Raw genomic sequence first — 23,267 nt, 5'->3', positions numbered from 1 at the left:
TCGCACATTGCATGTAGTACTGACATATTAGTTTGAAAAAGGAGATGCACTCATCCGGGATTCTTCTCTCTTGCACGCACGCACGCACGCACGCATGCACGCGCACACGCGCACATATATATATATATATATATATATATATATATATATATATATATATATATATATATATATATATATATATATATATATATATATATATATATATATAACTGTACTCGGTGTCAACATAGCAACCTGCGATTCTTGGTACGCTAACTTACACTCGATTATATTCACAATTATTGTTATGACTAATATTTTTAAGTTTCCTAAATGCTCTCATCTTCGGGCAACACAATCAAGATATTACCGTCCTGGGATTAACTGATACCAACATAAACAATATAATTATATAATGCCCACATTATGGTATGAGCGAATTCCTCCACTTTCTACTCGCTGCTAACTCAAGGTGTTTGCTGCAAGATTAAACATTGGTAAAACACATCCTATAGTGGTATGGTTGGTTGGTGCCCACAATTGATGACTAAGGCAGAACAGTGTTGTTGATCTAAAGTTTTTGATCGCATGCCGTTCGCTAACCACGGTGTTTAATAAGGACCAATAGCAATATTACATCATAGTATGTGAGGAAGCAGTAAGGCAGTGGAGCGTGTAAGCAGGGCAGTAGGTGGTGTCACCATGTAGAACTGGTTCATGCCACCAACACCACTTGCCCTTAACACAAGACACTCATCACTTTAACTGACACCAGACACGAGTTGTAAAGGTTACACACACAAACACCACTGGTAGCAGAGATGGGTGGCGTGCATGACCACATAGATAGTAATGCTAAAGGTTGAGACTTGGAGCTGTATTAGTATACGTTCACAATATTAATGATGACGCCTTCCGAGTCGCAATTGAAACATGAATTTTATTCCAAACAAACACACATCAAAAACCTTCAGTATTATTTTTTTTCGTTTAAGGAGTTTGCTTCAAACCCAAAAATTAAACCAATTTTTGCCGCCAAGACCTCATTCTGAGAGTGAGGAGAGAAATTCCATATAACTTAATCTAATATATCCTATCCTAACCTATATTAACCTAACCCAAGTTAGGTTAATGGATGCTACAGAGTAAATATCCCGGTAGACAAAATTCCAGCTCGGTAGACTGCATACTACAGTAGCACCGAAATTTCCTTCGCTTGGGAAAACACAAGCCAGTTGCATTTGAATCTGAAATCAGAGAAGTCACAACACGAGCAATCGGAAGCGCCTAGGGTTCTCTTCCTCCCCACAATGACGCATATGGTACCGGTATATGAAAGGAATGTCAGCGAAACGTTCCAATCACCAACTCTCAGTAGTGGCGCTGTTTTATGGTAAGAGTAATGGTCGGACCTGACATCCCGGCTCCGCCTTGCGCTAGTCATCTCAAGTGGGCGCCATGGTTAATTTGCTTGTTAATTGACTCCCTGTCATCTCACGCCTTGTGGACTGTTTTCAGATGAATGAAGTAGTCATTTACACGGCATTATTTACTTCAAACGTTTTAATACCATCGTAACCCTAACCCATAAGTGACGATATATATATATATATATATATATATATATATATATATATATATTAAATACTCTCCCCGGCCCTCACACCCCCATGTCCTACTCTGGTCCCCATATGTTTAATGTCAGGCTGCTGCTGCGGCAGGGATCATGACTTGAGCAGTGGCCCACAAGTAACCTTCATCATAGAGCTATGGTCACGTCCTGCACCTCAAACTTCATACTCTTTATATTCACCCTTACAACCATTACATAACTTCAAACCTGTAAACTGTAGCACACCCTCACAACTCCATAAAACTGACATTACTTGACACTTCACAGCTGTAAAACTTAATAAATATACCGACACTTAAACTCCAAAAGTCTTATGATAAAAAAATTAAATCGAAATAATGCAGTACCATCTATGTATCGACCAGCTGTGAAAACTTCGTTATGATCGGGTGAATAATGTAAATATCATGCAATAAAACATGAACAAATACATCCTTGACCCGAAATGATCAATATAATGTACTTGGGAAATCATCGATTGTCAAGTATACTGAATAGTAGTATCAGCAACACAATTAAAAAAATTAGTCAGAAGCAATTAAAAACCGAGAAACCCAGTGAGCTGTGTGTTGCTGTATACAAGAAGCGCAGTCCAGTGTTACAACAGCAAACCTGGCGTTGGCCATGAGTAAAGTGAGCGAAAGGGAACACGACCCAGCTCGGTACAAGGGAAAGTGGACGGCACAGCTACACCTGATTCCTACCACTCACCCACCACATCTGAGGCGTATTTAGGATATTCCATATTTCTTTTTTCATTTTTAAAGGGCGTGGTCAGGACGTCAGAAAGGAGGAAAGGCAAACGGGACTGTAGCCAGGGGTTTCTATGGGAAACGAGAATTCCAACTTCGTTCAATGGAAAGTCGCATGGCGCCGAGGTGAATCACCAAGGCTACAAGAGGACGGATTCCCCGGTCACCAAACGAGTCCAGGGTCACGATTCCCTAATATATTTTAATTCGAAAAAATCTTCAACTTGTACATTTTCAATTGACACGTGTAGTGCACCACAATTTCTGCCGCCAAAATTATCGTAAGTATGATTCAGTATATTTTCATAGTAGCCTCTGGACCACTTTGTTAAAAATATTTCTTAGGTTTCTCCCGACCAGAAGGTTCAAAATTTTACTATATTGTTTGTCCCTCTAGTATTTCAGACACGAAAACTAGAAATAAACGAAAGAAATTATTGTACTGAAGATTCCCAGTACATAGAAGCTATGAAGCCACAAGATTTACTTGTGGTGGGACTTGTAAATAATTAGCTGTGTCATGTAAGTTATTAGAGAGCGATGGGACAGTTTCAGATTTATTTCTATCCATTTGAATATCCTGTTTTCATCTCGTTCGCTATTGAGACAATTATCGAGGAGTCATTTCTCGCCACCGCTTACAATTTGTCTTGTATTTTTTTTTTTTTCATTTTCAACTCCAGATATCTCGGCACAAGGCACCAAAAGTGTCATAGATGAAAATCGTCTTGTTTTGTCTGAACTTATCATAGGAATAAAAAATCGATTTCTATCCTCTTCTATAAATCAACCCAGAACTTTCCCCAATGAGACTCAGACGCTCATGAAACAGTGACAGAATAGGAAAACTGTACTCCAAGCTTTGTCAATAAATTTGTTAAACTAAAATTAAATCAGTGACAGTGGACTGCTCAAGCAGTGGCTGGCTGGCAGCTTGCTAGAACCTGTTTAAATGCGTACAGTACCGGTTCGTTACCAGTACGGTACCATAGTCCAACATACACTGGACACAGTAACTATTGCACATTCTTCTCTGCACTATACTTTCATAATTAGACCTTAGATTAGGGAAAAATAACGTGTAGGTGTCAGTTGCATTTAATTAAAGAAATTTGGTAGGTAAAATAGGCCCCAAGGCCTTGTTGTGGGTCGATGACCTGTGCCCGGGTGGGCTATTCCCCGTATAAAAAAAAACAGTTCAAATGTTTCTAGTTATTAGATATTAGCCGGATTGGCTTAAAGCAATGTTATAATTGTTATAATAAAACCATAAAATACATTTTTGGCCAGTAAACAAAACAAAATTCTCCATGTTTTTTTGCAAAAAAAAGTTTATTATAAAAAAACGCCGTTTTTTATGTTTTGTCTCACTATTCGTGACAGCCCTCGCCCTTCCCATCGCTACACATACAGTACACATAAAACAAAACAATACAGGTCTCTACAAAAACATACCAACAAGTCCGATCTACAGTACACGTCACTCAACACTCACAATAGAGGGTGGGGCCAGATGTTCATATACCCCTGCGTTATTCGGCTTCCAGTTACTTTACCTCTGGGTAATTGCCCATATTTATTTATCACCACTTAGCGCGTTACTATCCAGTCGTAGCTACGTTCTGTGACATTTGAAGTAGTAATACTGACGTGACAGTTGTGAATACATCACGAACAAGTTTCAAGCCTTTAGTCACGTCAGTCTCTCTCGCCGACAAAATGAGGACACCTTCAGATAACTAGCACTTCTTTCTTCATGTGATATCTGAACGTTGATCTTGGGGAATCAAGTTTCGCCTAATATAAAAGGGGTATAGGGACTTCTACAGTACCCCACCGTCTACAACACACTACTGTACAATACAATAACATAAATTATGAACATATTTCAGCCACTGGAAGTTGTTTGGATAATACAAAATCTTATGACATGTATACATCATTTGGTGTTTTGCAAAGTTTGTAATTTCAATGTTAATTGTGTCTTAGTTATTTTTGTGGGAAATGGAAAAATATTCAACAATTTACATTTTCAATGTGTTTGTTAACATAATGGAATATCTGAATAAGAAAATTTTGCTTCCTAATTGGCGGAGGACATTTAATGTGATACGCCATGGGAGTACTCCTTTGTTGTTCATGAATTTTTCCCCGCTGGTTTCTGCCTTAAAGTGAATTTTGATTAGATAAACATAACCGTGTCTGGACTCTGCTCTAAATTCTCCACTAAAGATACATAAAAGATTACTAGCAGAGGAGGAACGTCACATCAAAAAGAGACGTATTATGCTGCACATTATTCTCAGTAAAAGAAAAGATATTGAAATGGAAGAAACAATAAACAAACAATTGCTACAACTCAAAAAATCCGTGTGAGAGATATAATAACTTGTAACGTCTACGGAAGTCATATTAAATGGACAAGTAGTGACAGTGGTGGTGATACCACAAGCTGACCTACATCATAACCTCAGCTCAGTGAGAGGGAGGGGCTACGTCGCTACGCTGGTAATATCACGGCACTACCTTTACCAATCGCCTGCCCACCTGTCTCTCTGCTACACACTCGCCTCACCACAGAAATAACACAGAATAGGGTACGAGATGAGAGGAAAACGAGGTACAGGGGATAGGGGCAGGGGTGTGAAACTAGAATTAGGGGAGATGTGCGGGCAGTATGAAAGGGGAGATGTGAAAGACCCAAGAATCTGTAAGGGACGAGATGTGTGTGTGTATGTGTGTGTGTGTGTGTGTGTGTGGGGGGGGGGGCAGATTGGTATATACAGTAAGTGCGGGTTTGGGAAGACAGAGAAACATATTGGGGACGAGAACGAAGAGGACTGATAAGGGTGGAAGCCATTAAGGAGGGAGGGTGGGTGGCGTGGTCCGTGATAACATGATGAGAGCCAGCCACTCAGCCCACGTTACCTTGACTCAAACTCTAGGAATGCAACCTTGCAAATACGGCAACAACCCCAACCCCCCCAACACTCCCTCCCTCACCCTCTCCTTGGCATCCTTTAACCCCCTACATGAGCCACAAGGGTGATAGCCCCAGTGAACAACCAGCGACTGTTGCCTCTATGCATCGTGGGACCACAACCACACTCCTCCATCGAGTCCAGTTTTATTGTTTATTTTTCTGTTATCACGACAGCGGTCATGTATCATAGCCAACTCGGGGCACCGAGGATTATGTGTCCGTCCACTGTGTATCCACACCGCCATCACATCCTGGCAATACTATACATAGAAATATACATCATATCCGCAAAGTTTAGTCTTCCATTCACTCTTTTAAACCTAAGAAACAACGTTAGTGCGATGCTGTCCTTGCCAGGGGCTCCGTGTGCCTAATGCCTCCGGCCATCACCTACAGTGACACACGTCTGACTGTGAGGACGACCACGCTCATGATGATGGCGCCACAAAAACCTAACATACTGTACAAACATTTACAGCGCGCACATACACACACACAGAGCATAAGTTAAAAGGTGGAGAATTCAAATACATTAAGCACACTAGATAAGCAGAATACTGTATAAGAGAAGGCGTATGCAAGACAGTGGGAGAGGACTGCTGCTGAGTGTAACCGATATGATACACAATAATGTTCCCAATAATGCCAGTATTAATTGGAAATGTACAGTACATAATGACATTGCCAACTCTGACATATCAAGTTGCAACGTATATAAGGACATTAATCTAAGCTTTGTAGTGCATTATACTTACATCAAGAAACATGCAATTAATGATTTGCAATGAATATCTTTTACACGTTTTAGAGTGTCTGGGCACAGCCTGACAGTGGAGACACCGCCTGTGTGTGTGTGGCCTCGTGCAAACCGAGAGGCATGTTGTGGAGGCTTGTCCTAACACTAAATATTTTAGAGACTTTTATGGCATAAATTCCTTATATGATCTGTTTCCTAAGTTCACTAATGATATTATGTAAGATTATCCAGGACATTTTATGGTTGTATGATTAATGTTCCTTGTTCAATTCATGCTTTCTACATTTCCACAACGAAACTATTTCATAAGGACTTATACATCCAATATTACGTTTAGTGTGATTATGTGTCAAAACAGCTTCGGGGCAGTGGCGGTTTAAAACGACCTTGAAAGTACTAAAACTCTTATTGATAAAGTTTTCCTGGTAATTTCAATTCGTTTGGCATTTGTAGTTTTAAGTTCCCGTTAGGACGAAATACCATTTTTTTCTTTGTCTTAAAAGATGACTGGAGGCTATCATCCATTAAATACTAATGTGACAAAGGGATATGACTAAAAATGGAAGCTATATTATTAAACGTGAAACACAATGTCCCCTTGGAAAAGAATTAACTAGTGGCACAAACCCAGTTAGCACAGCAATATTATATAATTATGTACCTTAAAGGCTGGCGTGTCCCTCTCCCTGCCTTGAACTAAGATGTCGCAAAAGCAGCTTACTTCTCTCTCTCTCTCCCGCAGGATAAATTATATATATTTGGTCAAATGAAGGTACCTCCCCTACTGTCTCCACTCAGTAATATGGTTCACCCCCATTAACTATCCCTCAATGACACGCTTGTACAGCTTCAGATACACCTTGAGCACATATTTACAGCACTAACCAGGTACACAGGAAATCTTGGATTACCTCAGTGAGATCCAACCTTACACCGGCAGCTAAATGTATGCTTGAAAATGCTACATATACAGTAATGCCCAATTCTCACACTGTAAAAGTGGGTTATCGAGAAGAAGGGAATTCAGCTGTAATCATAACTAACCCATGAAAGCGTAAAAAATAAGCCATAAAACGATGATGATGAATCCTCATAATTTCTTTGGTGATAACAAGAAAATAAATACCCACCAAAGAAACGTACAGTGGGGTAAACATGACAAATCCATCCTGCAAACGCCTCTTATAAAACCAACCTTTTAATTTAAGTTACGAATACTAAGCAGTCATTACTTAACATGGATAACAGTTGTACACTGAGATAAAGCAGACACATTACTTCTAGATCTACCTGTGACATAGTAAGCTTTCTCAACGTGGTCCTCACTCAAAAATTCTCATCTCTATCATGGATCACCTGCACACCTACCGCCCCCAACACCACCCTCACTCCTCCCACTGTACAGTATATCTGCTTACCTGTCTCCCATAAACGCGCGCGCACACACACACACACACACACACACACACACACACACACACACACACACACACACACACACACACACACACACACACACACACACACACACACACACACACACACACACACACACACACACACACACACACACACACACACACACACACACACACACACACACACACACACACACACACACACACACACACACACACACACACACACACACACACACACACACACACACACACACACACACACACACACACACACACACACACACACACACACACACACACACACACACACACACACACACACACACACACACACACACACACACACACACACACACACACACACACACACACACACACACACACACACACACACACACACACACACACACACACACACACACACACACACACACACACACACACACACACACACACACACACACACACACACACACACACACACACACACACACACACACACACACACACACACACACACACACACACACACACACACACACACACACACACACACACACACACACACACACACACACACACACACACACACACACACACACACACACACACACACACACACACACACACACACACACACACACACACACACACACACACACACACACACACACACACACACACACACACACACACACACACACACACACACACACACACACACACACACACACACACACACACACACACACACACACACACACACACACACACACACACACACACACACACACACACACACACACACACACACACACACACACACACACACACACACACACACACACACACACACACACACACACACACACACACACACACACACACACACACACACACACACACACACACACAGTGTGGTACATATAGGTAAAAATACGAGCCATTGCAACTAAAAAACTTATCACGGCTATGCTATCAAATCTTTGAAAAATTATGCATGATTGCTGTTGAATTAATATAATGGCATATCCTGGTATAAGTGAATAACAATGGGATTATAAGGTTTAAACCGTGTTACTAGCTGTTAATGACGACTGGTGATGTCATAAATCGTCTCAACATATGTTATAACTTGAGTCTACTTTGCACCATCATAAGATGCATTGGTCAAAACATTGTCCCAACTGAATTGCACCTGTATACTGTATTAGCACTAGTGACAACAGTCAGGTTTAGACAGTCTAAATGGTACTATGTGATATAACAAATGTGATTCTTCGCTCGTAGACGGTAGAGACGGAGGATCATTTGGACCATGTGGCCTTCTTGAAATGATTACGTCTAAGTCTTAAGATGCACAATTATTATAAACTGAAATGGTGATCATGAATGGTTGATAGAAGTTACTAGAACATCTAGTGGTTAGCAGGTCTTTCTTGCCTGAGGCTCGGTGTGTCTGTCTTCCCAGAGGGTTGTTCAAGCTCTCTTCTGACACCACACTTGGCATTCCTAATTGTTCAATTCACAGGAAAATACCATAGGCCTAATTTGAATTACCGTATCTCTTAAACTATAAATTATAATTGTTTATATTCATTATGAAGTAAGTTTTTATTAAATTAGGTAATTAAGCAAATTTTCACTTCCCGCTAATTATGCTTTCTTTCTCCCTGGTCATTTCGCAGCATATATAAACACTTACTTTGTTAGCTCATCCAAGTAACTAAGATTATTAGGTTTTACACAACTTAATATCCTAATACTGTACTTAATATAAAGAAATGTTTACAATTATATATACGCACAAGTACAGTACATACTGTATATCACGATACTTTTCAAACATTACTTTGCTGACATTACCTGTTGAATGAACCCCCCCCCTCCCCTTCTTATTAAATATCATAGATTACAATTTAATTCAGGAGAGACTTGGAAATTCAAATAACCCGAACCACGACTTATCAAGGGGCAAATTGTGGGTCAGATCACATCCTAGTAATGAGTTTAGTAGGGCTAAAACTTAAAAAAATAAAAATAAAAACTATGGACAATATCAAATGGGATTTAGGTCAGCTCTAAACCAGTTCTCCCCAACCATTTATAGGATCTGGGCCACATATAGTGGAGGGCGCCAAAACTTTGGATCTACATTCAAAAAACAAAATTTCATATACAGGTATACTGTACAGTTATTGTAGTTTTACACATTTAACTGTTACCAGTTACATACTTTTTACATTTACTCTTGGACTAGACGTGTGTATTTTCCCCAGTGAGATTGCTGGCTCTCTCTCTGGGCCTGGTCTGGGTAAATACACACGTCCTGTACATGATAGTTGTATCAAGTTAGTACATATTTTCATTAATTTCACTCTTACAAAGAATCCCAACTAATTCACAATTTTCTAATACAGTACATCTTTGCGAACTACAGGTTAGGGACAACTGCTTTAAACAGAAGCAGAGATAGAATGTGAAATTGAAACCGAAAATAGATTTTCAGTATTGTGAGATGGGGACATTGATGAACAAGGACCAGGATAACAATATAATTACAGTACTGTATTACAAAAAAGTAATGTTAAGAGACTGGGGAAAGCTTATAAGACATAGGAGGAATGAGGCTAAAAGTAAGTGGATGACAAATGAAATTTTAAAGAAATATGAGAAATTGAAATGAGGTTTACATAAAAATTAACAAGAGAATTTCAAAATGAATGCAGATAAGACAAGAAAAATGATCTAGAAAGGAGATGCAAGGAGATTGAAGATGATGACAGACGGCATAATTACAGGTAAATAAGCAAGAAAAAAGGAAATAAATGGGGTAGGACTATTAAAAGCAAACACAATAAGATCCTGCTTCAGGCAAAAGAAGTAAAAGAGAGATGGGTAGAGTACACAGAAGAACTATATAATAAGGATAGAATTGGTGGAGGTAAGAAACGAAAAGGAAATTAAGATCGAAATACCAATTCTAGAAACCATAGTTGAGGAACTGAGTAAAAATGAAAAATGATAAAGCTTGTGGGTTCTTCAACTCCCAGCAGAATTTATAAAACAAATGGGCAAAAATAAGATTAAATGTTTAACTAAAATGTGAAATTCTGTATACAGTACTTCAAAGGAGACCTTTGCAGTGATTTAAAAACATCAACATTTGTACAGTATTATTACCTAAAAAGACAGGAGCCTTTCAGTGCACCCACTTTAAAACAATAAGCTTAATACGTCATGCCTGCAAAGTTTTATTCAACATAATTTTAAGTAGAATAAAGGTCAGAATAGAAAGTGAGTTATCTGAAGAGCAAAATGGATTTAGAAAGGGAAAAGGAACTAGAGAAACTAAATTTGATTTGAGAATTTTGAGTGAAGGGGCTTTAGAGGTCCAAAGAAATTGGTACATCTGCTCTGTTGATTTTGAAAAAGCTTTTGATAAGGTAAAGCACAATAAACTTAGAGATCTTGGAAAAATAGGCATTAATGAAGGAGATATTAGAATTTTAAATAATCTTTACTGGCAACAGGAGGATGCAGTGTTAGTAAATAATGAACTTACTAATTGGTTCACAGTTAGACAGGAAGTAAGACAAAGCTACATTCTATCTCCAACATTGTATAAAATACATTCAGAATTCTTAATGAGAGAAGTTATAAGTGACAATGAAGGATTAAAACTTGATGGCAAAGTAACATCAAATATAAGCAATGCAGATGACACTGTTCGTATCACACCCAGTGAAGAGGCATTACAAAAACTCATTAACAGATTAGCACAAAAAGGTGGAAATTATGTTTCAAGAGTAAATGCTGCAAAGACGAAAGTAGCTAATGATTGTTTCCGAACTGGAAATAAATCCTAAATTAAAAAGTATGGAAGGCAACAGGAACTTAAACAGGTAGAAAATTTCAAATATTTGGAAAGTAACATTTGCTGTGATGGTAGATGTAAGGAAGACATCCAAACAAGAATAGGGCAAGCAAACACAACATTTAATGATCTAAAATATTGAATGAAAAGGGACATTAATTTCAAATTGAGAAAAGGCTACTGAAGGCTTTATATGGCAAGGACTAATGTGTGGGTCAGAAGCGTGGACACTTTCAGAAGACACCAGAAAGAGGTTGAACATATAATTTGGACATATAATTTGGGATGAGGAATAATAACAGTATATGAGTATTAATGGGCACAGTTGAGAATACTAGAGCAAGGAAAAGGCAGAGACTGGGATGGACAAATAAAATTAAAAGCTGGGTCCCCAGAGAGATACAAAACCTTGGAAGTTGGGTAAAAACAGCCAAAGAACATTTATAGTGGAGGACTGTGGTCACCAACCCTCAGATATGAGGACAGTACTCTGAATGATTGTATCATGTAAGATGGCAAAATCCTCACAATTAGGAATGGATAAGATAACTGTCACTTAGGATTCTCTATATGCACCTCCTCATTTACACATGTTTGTTTTAAGCTATTTTTTTATAATAATGAACACCTTTTGCTTTTATCCTCTTCACCACTGATCGGCTCGTTAGCAGCTTGGGTGATCGGTCACGTCTCTGTTACACACTGTTGGCAAGTACTGGACATGCACCGGCTCCTGAATGTACCTGAACCTGCTCCAGTGTTGGTCAAGTCTGGTCTTGAAAGAGCTCACAATTCGGTCCCGTCACAACACTTTTTGGTACAGTATATTGATCCGAGAGTTCACAACTCTCATTCCGAAAAAGTTTGCCCCTCACAGTTTTTTGGACTTGCGGCTTCTTCAATCTTGAGCTGTGACCCCTTGTGGGGCGAGCGTCCGCCAGCTCCAAGTAAGGACACTCGACTGAGTAGTGTCCCTTGAGATGCTTATACACCACAATTAGGTCACCCCTTGCCCTTCTGTAGTATAAGCTAGCCAAGTTCAGGCGCTCCAATCTCTCAGGGTAGCTGAGGTGCCAAAGTGCAGGCACCAGTCTGGTGGCCCTCCTTTGAACATTTTCAACCAACTGACAGTCCCTAGCATATCTCGGGGACCAGACGGGGTGACAGTACTCCAGATGGGGAAGCACTTCACTCTTGAAGATCGTTACGAGGGACGGACAGTCTAGATATCTGAACGACCTTCTTATAAGACCCAATAATTTATTTGCCTGATTTACCTTCTTCTCACAATGGCCCGAGTACTTCAGCTCATTGTCAACATACACACCTAGGTCCTTCTCACATCCAGTCTCAAGTAGTGCAGTTTCTTCATCCTGTTGGCACATATGATACGCCTCCTTACCGTTGGTACGCCCCAGGTGCATCCTCTTACGCTTCTTGACATTGAATCTCAGCAGCAATTTCTTCGACCATTCTTGGAGCCCACAGAGGTCCTTCTGCAGCTCTCCACAGTCCGCTTGGTTCTTGATTTACCGAAATAACTTGGCGTCATCGACAAACATTTGTATGGAGGAGTGTACAACGTCAAGCATGTCATTTATGAAACAAACAAACAACAGCAGGCCCAATACACTGCCCTGTGGTACCCCGCTTGTGACAGGTACGGATAATGATTTCGTGCATTACCGTGCAATCTGGGAGAATGAATACACTCCGAAATGTCTCGCTCCTTGCTAAGTTTTTTGCCTGCCGAATTACCTCCCATTTCTCCTCCTCACTCACTAGTGTGATCCTGAGGGGGCAAGGCTTGTCCCCCTGCTTTTGTCCCAGCCTCCTTGCATCCTGAGGCATTGATGGTATCTTCAGAACCTCTGAACAAATATTCTTAAACTGCATCTTATCGTGTGTTATCTTACTCTCAGTTCCCTCCGCCTGGCTCCAAAAACTATTACATTGTTCCTGCGCTGGAAACGTTCCCGTTGTTCCTCCTCTCCCCTAACAGTAGGTCCGTTAATTTTCATTTCTTTGACACACTTCTTCAGAGTCCCTAGCTGCTATAGAACCTGTTCTGATCCTCCATTACTCTCCGCCCCCTCCCGCGGCCCTGCTAATACCTCAGCATATCTCCTCTTAGCAACCACCTCCATTCTGTCGGCTACTTCCTCAGTCTTAGCAAGGATCTCTATCCCAACTTACTCTAGTTTGGCAACCAGCAAGGCTCCAGCTTCATCTATTTTCATCCCTAGGGAACTCGTTTCTCTATGGCTTGCAATCGCCTCTTTCACCTTGACTATGCAGTCAGGGCAATACCAGCAACAGCCTTCATGCTTTATGGCAGTTTGCATCATCCTAAACATTGCATTAGTCGCCCGACTAATGCAACGTCCCCTGCAGTAATCACACATCATACTCATGGTTGTTGTTGTGGTGGTGGTGGGGGGGGAGGTGCAGACTGTGTATAGATCTACACCTATTTTAAAATAAAGAGAAAAAAAACAGTACGGTAATACCTCGGTTTACGCGGTTCTCGTTTACGCGGTACCCCGCCAGAACCGGAATGCCCAATTTACGCGGTGCATATACTCATATACGCAGGAAGCAGCGCGGGCAGGGTGCGCACAAGGTCACCCAGTCATCAAAACATGACCGAGTTCTTCACCCGCCACCCACCACAGCCGGCCGAAGTCAGTGATAGTGAGGATATGGACTTATATGGACTTTGAGGGGTTTGACAAAGAGGCCCAGCAAGCCTCTGTGGTGGACAGTGATACAAGTGATACAGGTGAGGGCCAATAATCTGCCCTCTGCCTCGGAACCAACCCCCCATCCCCGTGTGCCCAGCCATCTTTTCTACTAATGTAAGTGTTAAAAAACCTAATATTATTGATATTTCTCTAATTATTAATTGTGTGTGCATCCCATCATAAAATTAAGATGTTATTTTTACTATAACGTAGGTATTGTGTCTGAAAAAGTGGAGTTTGGGAGTCTCTATTTCAATTAATCCCTTATGTTCTGTTATTCAATTGACCGCGTAAATCGGGGTATTACTGTACTTAGCTGCCCTCTGCTGTTGCCTTTGAGGTTGTCTTCTGTTTTTCTTCTCTCTTTTTTTTTTCAGTTCACTTCGGCAATTTGTCGGTATTTATGTGCTAACTCTACGTAAACTGCATTTTGCTATGAATAACGGATTTTATACACCCACTCAGTCCTTCAGAAACACAGAAAAGTAAAACAAAACTTTCTTTGGGGCAGTAATAGAATGCCTTTAAAGATAGCCAAGCTTGTTGATTTTATTTATTTTTTATTTTAACTCGTATTTCCTTATACAGTGACCCGTTTAACTAACACCTCGGTTAACGTAATTTCGATTAACGAACTGCCTTCCATAAGGATCTTCAATTCGGTTAACGAAAAAAAATTCGCTTAACGAACTTCTTACGAACCGACCTCAACATGTTTTCGCTTGCACTGACAGGGCAACCAGCTTTAGTATCAGTCCGCCAATACATTAATCGGTTCTAGGGCTTAAATTCCTTACTATTTTTGTAAATATCAAGAAGTTTATACTATTCAATAATTTTAAAAGTTTAATATTCAATTTTTTAGTCATTTTAACAATTATTGAACAAAATTGAAGGTAAAGTGACTAGTTTAATGCGCGGCATCCAGCCTCTTACACAGCAAACAGGCGTCAGTCTCTCTCTGTTTTCACTGGAGGTAACATCTTGCTTGAGACTCTCTTCAACTAAACGCTTTTTTTCTGTGTTTCCAAGCAAATTATTGGTCATTTTGAAATATATTTTATATATTGACAATATATAATGCAGTGCAGCGTTGATTTAAAGAAAATAATCTTGAATTAAACCAGAGAGCTAAAATTTTATGGGTGAAATGGCACCATGGGGTGACTTCTCTTCCACCCCAATGCCTTCTCTTCTTCCTTCTCCTCCACCCCCATTCTAAATCCCATCATCATCATCATCATCCAGGAGCCTTCTACATACACACCTTAAAGTAAGTGAACTTTTCTACCATTTTTGTTGAATTTAGGAAATTTTCGGTGAGCTGGAACCAATTACCCAAAAACCCATTGAAACAATGGTTTCGGTTAACGAACGTTTCGGTTAACGAACGACCTTCTGGAACGGATTGAGTTCGTTAACCGAGGGGCCACTGCACGCTTTCTATTCCTGTTCTCATCAACAGCTATATCTCTTTGTGCTATCACTGTGTACATTGTATCTCCCTGTGAATGATGTATTGTAGGCACAGTTTCAGTCCATGAGAAAGCACGCAAACAAAATAAAATTTAAAGTCTCTGCGGCACCTATAATGCGCCTTGGTTTCAGCTGGCAGTGGTGCCTTACCAGCTTGCTTACCAATTTGTATTCGCTTTAAGTTATTTACAACCTCTTCCGCAGTCACTGATGACACTATGAACTGATTTAACTAAAGGCACAGTACTACGCTCCCTGGTTGGCCTTTATCACAGCCGTGACCACAACTCCGTAAAAAACTAAAATAAAAGCTTTGTCATATGGCAATGATTTTGTGGTTGTAGGCCTCCTGACCCGGGCTGTATATCCAACTCAGTGGAGATTGAGTTTTCAAAAATACAATTGCGTCTAACATTAAAAATCCTACATCGATTTACACTTTCACATCACTAAGACGATCTTGATGATCTTATGTAATCACTGTCCAATTTCTGCCGCTCAACAACAAAGGCCCGAATGCCGAACAAGCTTTGTTACAGAGACGCAACACGACCCGACCCGCACGCCTAACTCCACTGGCCTACTGTCCATTTCCACCTTTTTTTTTATTTAAGTGAGCTTATGTTTGAAATAGCTAGGGCAAAATCAACAAAGATCATCATTGGGCTTTATTTATAAGCCAAAAAAAATTACAGTACAGTACAGTATGAACATACATACTTGATACACAAACTGTGAGGCTTAAAATGAAAATTTGGATACAATGTGGCAGTTATCTATGTTAATATGTAAGATTCTGCTACAACTATGTCATCAAAAAGTTGGTGAAAAAATTTTTTCCCTATGACTATCTCAAGGCAAATTTACCTTCTTTTTCAATTAATGATGGGGTAAATTGCTGGGGCTTCCCTGTCTCTACTTACATCAAACCGGGTGCTGAACAGTTTTTATGCCTAAACTACTGTATGCCGAGAATTTTCTTTTCCAGTGATAAGGAATTTTAGAAAAAATTTGTGGTACAGCGCTAAAATGTGTATCTCACACCAATATGTTAAGGGTTCGAGCCTCGGCCCAGACACACGTGAGAAGGGTACCGGGTATTATCCAGAGTGACCCTGCTAAGCATCACAGGTTTCCCAGTCCTCGGTTTCCTCCTGTACTAAACACTGGATAGACCAGTTGCTAGAATGGCTAGCAAGCTATTAAAAAAATATACACCCTATATACAGTGTATACACAATAGAAAAAATTATGAAGACTGGACTGACCACAAGACAAGTGATGCTAAATTGAACATTTACCAACCATTCACTTCATTTATGCTTTACCTATAAGTTTTTTTTTCGCTTTCAATTTATAAAAAATGGAATACTGTACTTACATGTAATGGGATCTGTGATGCAGACTGAGCAGAAGGCTTTTTTGGTTTAGGAGGAACAACTGGTGCAACTTTTTTTCCACCTCCAGGAGAATACTGCTGAGGGGTGGCATTCCCAAGGTGGAGCCGACCCAACTCCTCTGTTACATTACTGTATGTGTTGCTAAACATCTTGAGTCAATTAACTGCTGTATCTGCTGCCCACTCTGAGAACAAAGAAACATAAACCTGGTAAAACATGCACACACTAACATACTCTACTGCATTCAATAACAAAATTCACATTTATAAGGAGGTTGGGACGAGAGAATAATAATACAGTACAGGAGGTCCCACGGCTATGAACGGGTTCCGTTCCTGAGGACATTCTTAATTCGGATTTGTACGTAAGTCAGAACACATGCTATATGCATACTACAGTACTGTACTTACAAAACAATGCTTAAAATCCCACTATATCACTTAATTTAAATCAAAAGAAAAAATAGAATGACAAAACACAGTAAGTGAAAGTAAAAAATAAGTCATCAGGTAAATAAAATACTGTCAATTTCAGGTTTAACCCCGTTCGTATCGGCGGGCGTTCATAAGTCGGACGTTCATAAGTCGGGGACCTCCTGAATACTGTACAAAGGTCGAAAATAATTATCAAAGTTCTTATGTTGAACGTAATATTGATCAGAAATTTATAACTTAACTTTCTAGACGCTGGCCTTGTACGTGTATTTATCATTTTAAGAGGGCACGGGTTTAAACACTATAGTACAGGTACTTCCTCTAAGCTACTGGGGTGCACTGTGGTCAATCACACCCTGGACAGTATTGACTATCAGAAGAGGAATCCATAACTGAGCATCCATAAAAAAGTAGAATCCGTGAATCACCCGGTCAAGACCGATGCTAATACCATACAAGTGCATTTGAGGCACTTGGTGGAAGAAGGGTGAATCAACCAACGATGCCAGTGCAGACACTCCCCAGGTTACTTTTGGGTTCCGTTCATGGAGGCTATCCATAAGCCAAATTGTCCATAAGCAAGAAGTGACCCTTCCATAGGAAATCACTGAACACACATAGTATACAGTATGTACTATACACTATACAATTACAGTACTACCATTTATTCAGCATACTTGGGACCCAGGGCTTACCAGATAGGTTAAGTTTAATGGAATTAGGAGCACCAGGCCAAAACTTTACAAAATGTCCAGTAAACCCTCTGTGACTGGCTGTGAAGACTTTACACTAACATTAAAACTTAAAATTGTAAGTATATAAGCATCAATAACAAAAGCATATACTGTACTGTACAGTAAATAGCATTAATGAAGGCATGAAAAGAGCACAAATAATACATGTTAGTGTTTAAAATGTGTTGCAGTTGCCTCTGGTGCGTCCCTAGGAACAGTGCTCCGCCAAGGACCTTCCAACATCAACACACTAGCACCAAAGTTTCATGGTGGAAGCCCATATATAATCAAAATATTATGTTATGCCTTACGATAATTATTTCTGATTTATTTTTGCACTTTCTGCATGTAGGATTGTATATGTATGTAACTGGGTAAAAAAAAAAATTATGGCAGTAACCCTTGATAATTCGGCATTTGATAACTTGGAATGCCAAGTGGGTAACGGTGACGAACACTTGCCACACCATTCTCCACGCTTGGTCAGTCTGGTGTTTGATATTGTTGTGGTCGGTTGTGTGCTACTTGTCTTTCCACACTTTGTTCACTGCTGATCCTCTCCCTCTTCAAACATCACTGATATGGCATCTGCACCTTCAAGGAGTTATAGGAAGGGCATGAAGCTCAAATTCCTGAATCTTCACGAGAAGAATAAAGTGTTAGACTGAGCTGATGCTGAGGCATCCACGCACATGGTGTGTGGAGAGTTTGGGATCAAGTCCAACACCTTTTATGACATAAATAAGAATCGGTACAAGATTCAGAAACACTCTTTTAAGCTTAGAGGACCCTGGCAGCTAAAAAAAGTGAAGAAAATAATTAAACCTGGAAAGTTTTAGTGACTTAGACCAAGCTGTGTACAAGTGGTACAAACATGAAAGTGCGTCTGGCATCAACGTACGAGGTGTGGACATTCAAAATGCTGCAGTTCGCTTTGCATAGCACCTCAAGATAAAAGGCTTCAACACAAATGCAGGTTGGCTTTTCAATTTTAGAAGCCGTCATGGTTTGGTGAACCGGAAAGTTGTTGGCGAGACTGCCAGTTCTGATGAAGGAAGTGTTGAGCCCTTCATGAAACATCTTGTGAAGATTATATTGATAGCTGCAAGTGTCTCTGAAGAAAAGACAGAAGAGAAAGATGACGGATGTGATGACGAAGCTCCCAGTCCACGGCCTAAGCTGTCTGATCTGAGATTTCACTTTGAAAAAACCTTGGAGGCAGTGGGGCAGCTGCCTGACCTAGATAAATACTGTACTATGCAACTCTTAAGAAACATCAGGGCAGATGCGAAACTTAAGAAATCAGTAGTTTACGTTCCCAGCGTCATTTCACATGCATCACAATGAAGACAATGTAAGCAGATTGTAAATACCTGTACGTCCCTCCTCGATTCACGACGAGGTTCCGTCCCGACGACCAGGTCATAAGTCGAAATGGTCGTAAGTCGAAAAGGCAAAAATGATACATAGAATTTCTAAAATGGGTGTCTCTTTTTCTTCTCAGCACCACAAAACTCTCACTTTTACACTTGCCACCCATTTTAAAGGAAATTACAAACGAAAATTTTGTCAGTACACAGTCGAGTATGTCGCAAGTCGGAGTACCTGTATATTCTGCACTGTAAATACATATCAATACAAACTACAATAATGTTTAATTAGCAGTTAGTATAATATATATTATACATAAAATTACAGTATACAGTATCCTGCTTCAAGAAAAGTGCTTTCAGTGGTAACTGAAATTGGGGCAGAGCCCCCCTCACTAGGAAGTTAGGTAGATTTGGTTGATTTGGTCAGGTTCTGTTAGAGTGTGGGCATTACTGTTTCCATTTTCTTGTTTAGTATCATGCAAATAACATCTCCAGAAGTTTTGGTGCGATTCCATACGGGTAATTTATGAGAACACTGCTATCACCAGAAGGAGTTGTTCGATTTCATTAATTTTTTCCACAGATGTTCTTATCATTATATTAAGTATTTTAAAAGAGGCAACAACTTTTTATTATAATTATATATTTTTTCTTAGTTTTCTCTACAATCATAAATCACTTGTAGTGGACAATGCATGAAGGATGAGGGAAATTGTGGGGTATAACATGGTGAAAAATTGATCATATGACACAAATGATATATCTACATGCTTTGTTAATGAAGAAATTAAGGCTAATATACAACTAGTGACAGTCAGTGGTTCAGTACCTATGGGGGATAATTTTACACAGGTTTGTAGGCTGATTACTTTCAGTTCAATTTATTTTCATGGGTAAATGCTTAGTTTTCTAGATATAAGCAGGTTAAAAAATGTTAGGTTAGGTTTGGTTAGATTTGGTTAGGTTTGCACATGATTTCAGCCATTTTTATATTTTTTCCCAACATAATACATTATCCTCTGATAAAATAAGTGAAAATTGGATATTTTAAACCCATTTTCAATGATAAACAGCAGTCAATATCCAAATAATTACCAAAATTAATTATTTACCATAAATACTCCTCTGTAAAATCTGTCGAGTCAGCGGGTGTTGTCATCTACTCGGTTTGTCTACAACTGACCCACTCGGCCCGAGCACTCTCTCACTTAAAAAAAAAAAAAAATACACCATGACGCTTCAACAAAGTAGCTTTCATTGGTACCAGATAACAAAATAAGTACCTTCTGCTTAATACAGCGGGTGGGATCGTGGGATTGGAGTTCCCCGGCTAGAAAGTTAGGTAGGTTTCTTTGGTTGGTTAGGTCAGGTTCTATTAGGTCATAGTAAATGTCGTCTCTTTTATAATACTTACTTTAACAATAAGAACATCTGTGCAAAAAATTAACGATATTGAACAACTCCTTGTGGCAGCAGCGGTGTTCTCATAAGTTATTCTTGGCTCTGTCTCCACCATTACCACAGTTTTTCAGGCCTAAATCATAAACCAGTGTGTGTGGAAAAATTACCAATCTTAGTGATCCAACACCACTATACCTATCAATTATGATATTATTTATAATCAAGTGATAAACTTACATAAGGTGGCTGAATCAAACAAACAAATAAATTAAGTTATTAAAGCAAGACACACCATGGACCATACCTCTGCTGTCACGGGATACCTACTTTTTTTATGGTTATCAGATTGTATGATGACACCAATTATGAAGTTAATTATTGGATCTCGAACATGTATTATGGCAGGCGACAGTATATAGAGATTTCTACTGTAAACTCACTTTACCACAGCACAGGGCAGCTCTGTACCAAAACAAAAAAATCCACGTTTTATAATCATACTTTCCTTCAGATGAATTTAAAATTTCATTCAGAATATTACTACTGAAGGTGGGGCGTTTCTCTTACCTATAATCCCGTCTGACTCACTTCCTGTCAGACACAACACAACACAGCCCCTCACAGGTGATCACTAACACTCACCGCAGTCTATAGATATACTTTTAAAATTAAATATACCTTCCAATATGGAGTTTAAATGATGTATAAAATTTCAATATATCAACCCATTTCCAATTTTATTAGTATAATGGTTTTTTATTATGTCTATTTATACAAAACTGTATTACCTATAATACCTGTGGGAATATACATTGCTGGAACATCACACTGCCATCATGCGCGCTCAGTTTAAATTAAGCAGCACCTTTAGGGGAGAAAGTGAATTTGTCACACTAGTGACCCACGAGTCGTGGGTATACAATTATCGAACATTTGGCATTATTATCATTCTTGACTAAATCATATCGTCGTTTCTATGCATCATGCACAATTGCACTTAAAATTAGTTGCAAATCTCGTTACAAACACGTTATTCTAAGAGCAAATCGTGCATGTTGAAATTAAGTCAAATTTAGGTTTCAAAGCTCTCACTCCTTGTCCCCAGTCAAGACCATAATTATTAATCTACCACTATTCTACTTACCATTCTCGGGCCAGCCTTCGCAGTGAACGGACCTCTCTCAAGACCCTTCACTGCCAAAGCCAGCCAGCCTTTGTCTCTGACCCAGTAGCTGTAACATCATTGGTAACCGACCACCACTGGAAGCCTGTTGATGGCGACCCGCCTGTTACGGACTACGCATTAGACCACCACTCCAAGCCTGATCGCCCCTACTAGGGCACAGCGTAACCATACATCCCCCATCCCCCGCGAGCGCTCTGGACTGCCAGAGGCAGCAGAACTCCCCAAGGGTAGTGTAAGTGACCCACACTCCTACTGGAGGGCTGCTGTCGGTCCTGACGTGGTTTGGAGTCTTTCCCTCCCACTCAGTCTCTCCTCTTTTCGCTCTGGCCTGGAGACCTGCACCCTCAGAGGTGTATTCGTCCTCAGGTCCTCCCTGTAATTTTTCACCTCCCTCCCAGGAATTTGTGAAAAGGAAAGGGGGCCGGAGCCAATACCATCGCTGAGCCTTCCTGGGTAACCGTGATCGTGCAGGTCCACCCAGGGGGGGGGGGGTTGCTATCCCTCATCCTCCCCTCCCTCCAATTAGGTACAATAGGCTCGCGCCTCACATAAGCGAGCAACTTTAACACTAGGATAGTAGGTTCGCCTGTAGTGGATACCTCCCATACAAACTCTGTTTGTCGCTGAGTAGCCGACCCCGCGAGTTCCCCAGTGTATGCCTCGTGGTCTAGGTCAACCAGCGCCGACTTACATGACGGAGGTCAACTATTAAGCCACGCCTACCTCCGCTATTTAAGACCTGACCTCGTGGTGACCTCTCTCTTTCTACCTACTCCAACCAACACCTCCTCCTCCTCGGCTCCTGCCTGGCGGCTCTCGCTCCAGCCGGCGAGCATGGCGACCCACAAGCTGGTCCTCCTCTGAGCACCCTCACCAACCAGCTCTCTCTACATCACGCTTGTAACCACGCTGCCACTTCTCAGCACCAAGCTGCATTGTACATCCAATACAACATGTATACAGAGAGCACATTGTGAGTTTCCTTTCTCCATCCCATCCTGAGTGTGAACCCAACAACTCGTACCCCACACTCCTTACGGGGCCACCGGGAGACACACACACACACACACACATACGTACATACACATACACACACATACATACAGTGTTAAAC

General features: G+C 40.3%; 1 protein-coding gene across 2 annotated transcripts in view; it reads right to left on the bottom strand.

The window, feature by feature from the left end:
* LOC121875205 (thyroid receptor-interacting protein 6-like) overlaps positions 1-21,619 on the bottom strand; it is a 119,475-nt gene extending 97,856 nt beyond the window's left edge. For both annotated transcript variants that reach the window (XM_042379653.1, XM_042379654.1), the window contains exons 1-2: positions 21,535-21,619; positions 17,007-17,209 (exon numbers count right to left, since the gene is read on the bottom strand). In XM_042379653.1, coding sequence (XP_042235587.1) covers positions 17,007-17,174 — 168 coding nt within the window. In that variant the 5' untranslated portion in view covers positions 17,175-17,209; positions 21,535-21,619. The remainder of the gene's footprint in view (positions 1-17,006; positions 17,210-21,534) is intronic.
* Between the last annotated feature and the right edge of the window lie 1,648 nt (positions 21,620-23,267).

The sequence above is a fragment of the Homarus americanus genome, unplaced genomic scaffold (assembly GCF_018991925.1).
Source record: "Homarus americanus isolate GMGI-L3 unplaced genomic scaffold, GMGI_Hamer_2.0 scaffold41592, whole genome shotgun sequence".
Classification (NCBI taxonomy): domain Eukaryota; kingdom Metazoa; phylum Arthropoda; class Malacostraca; order Decapoda; family Nephropidae; genus Homarus; species Homarus americanus.
The sequence above is the reverse complement of the archived record's forward strand: the minus strand, read 5'-3'. Positions and strand labels throughout refer to the sequence as shown.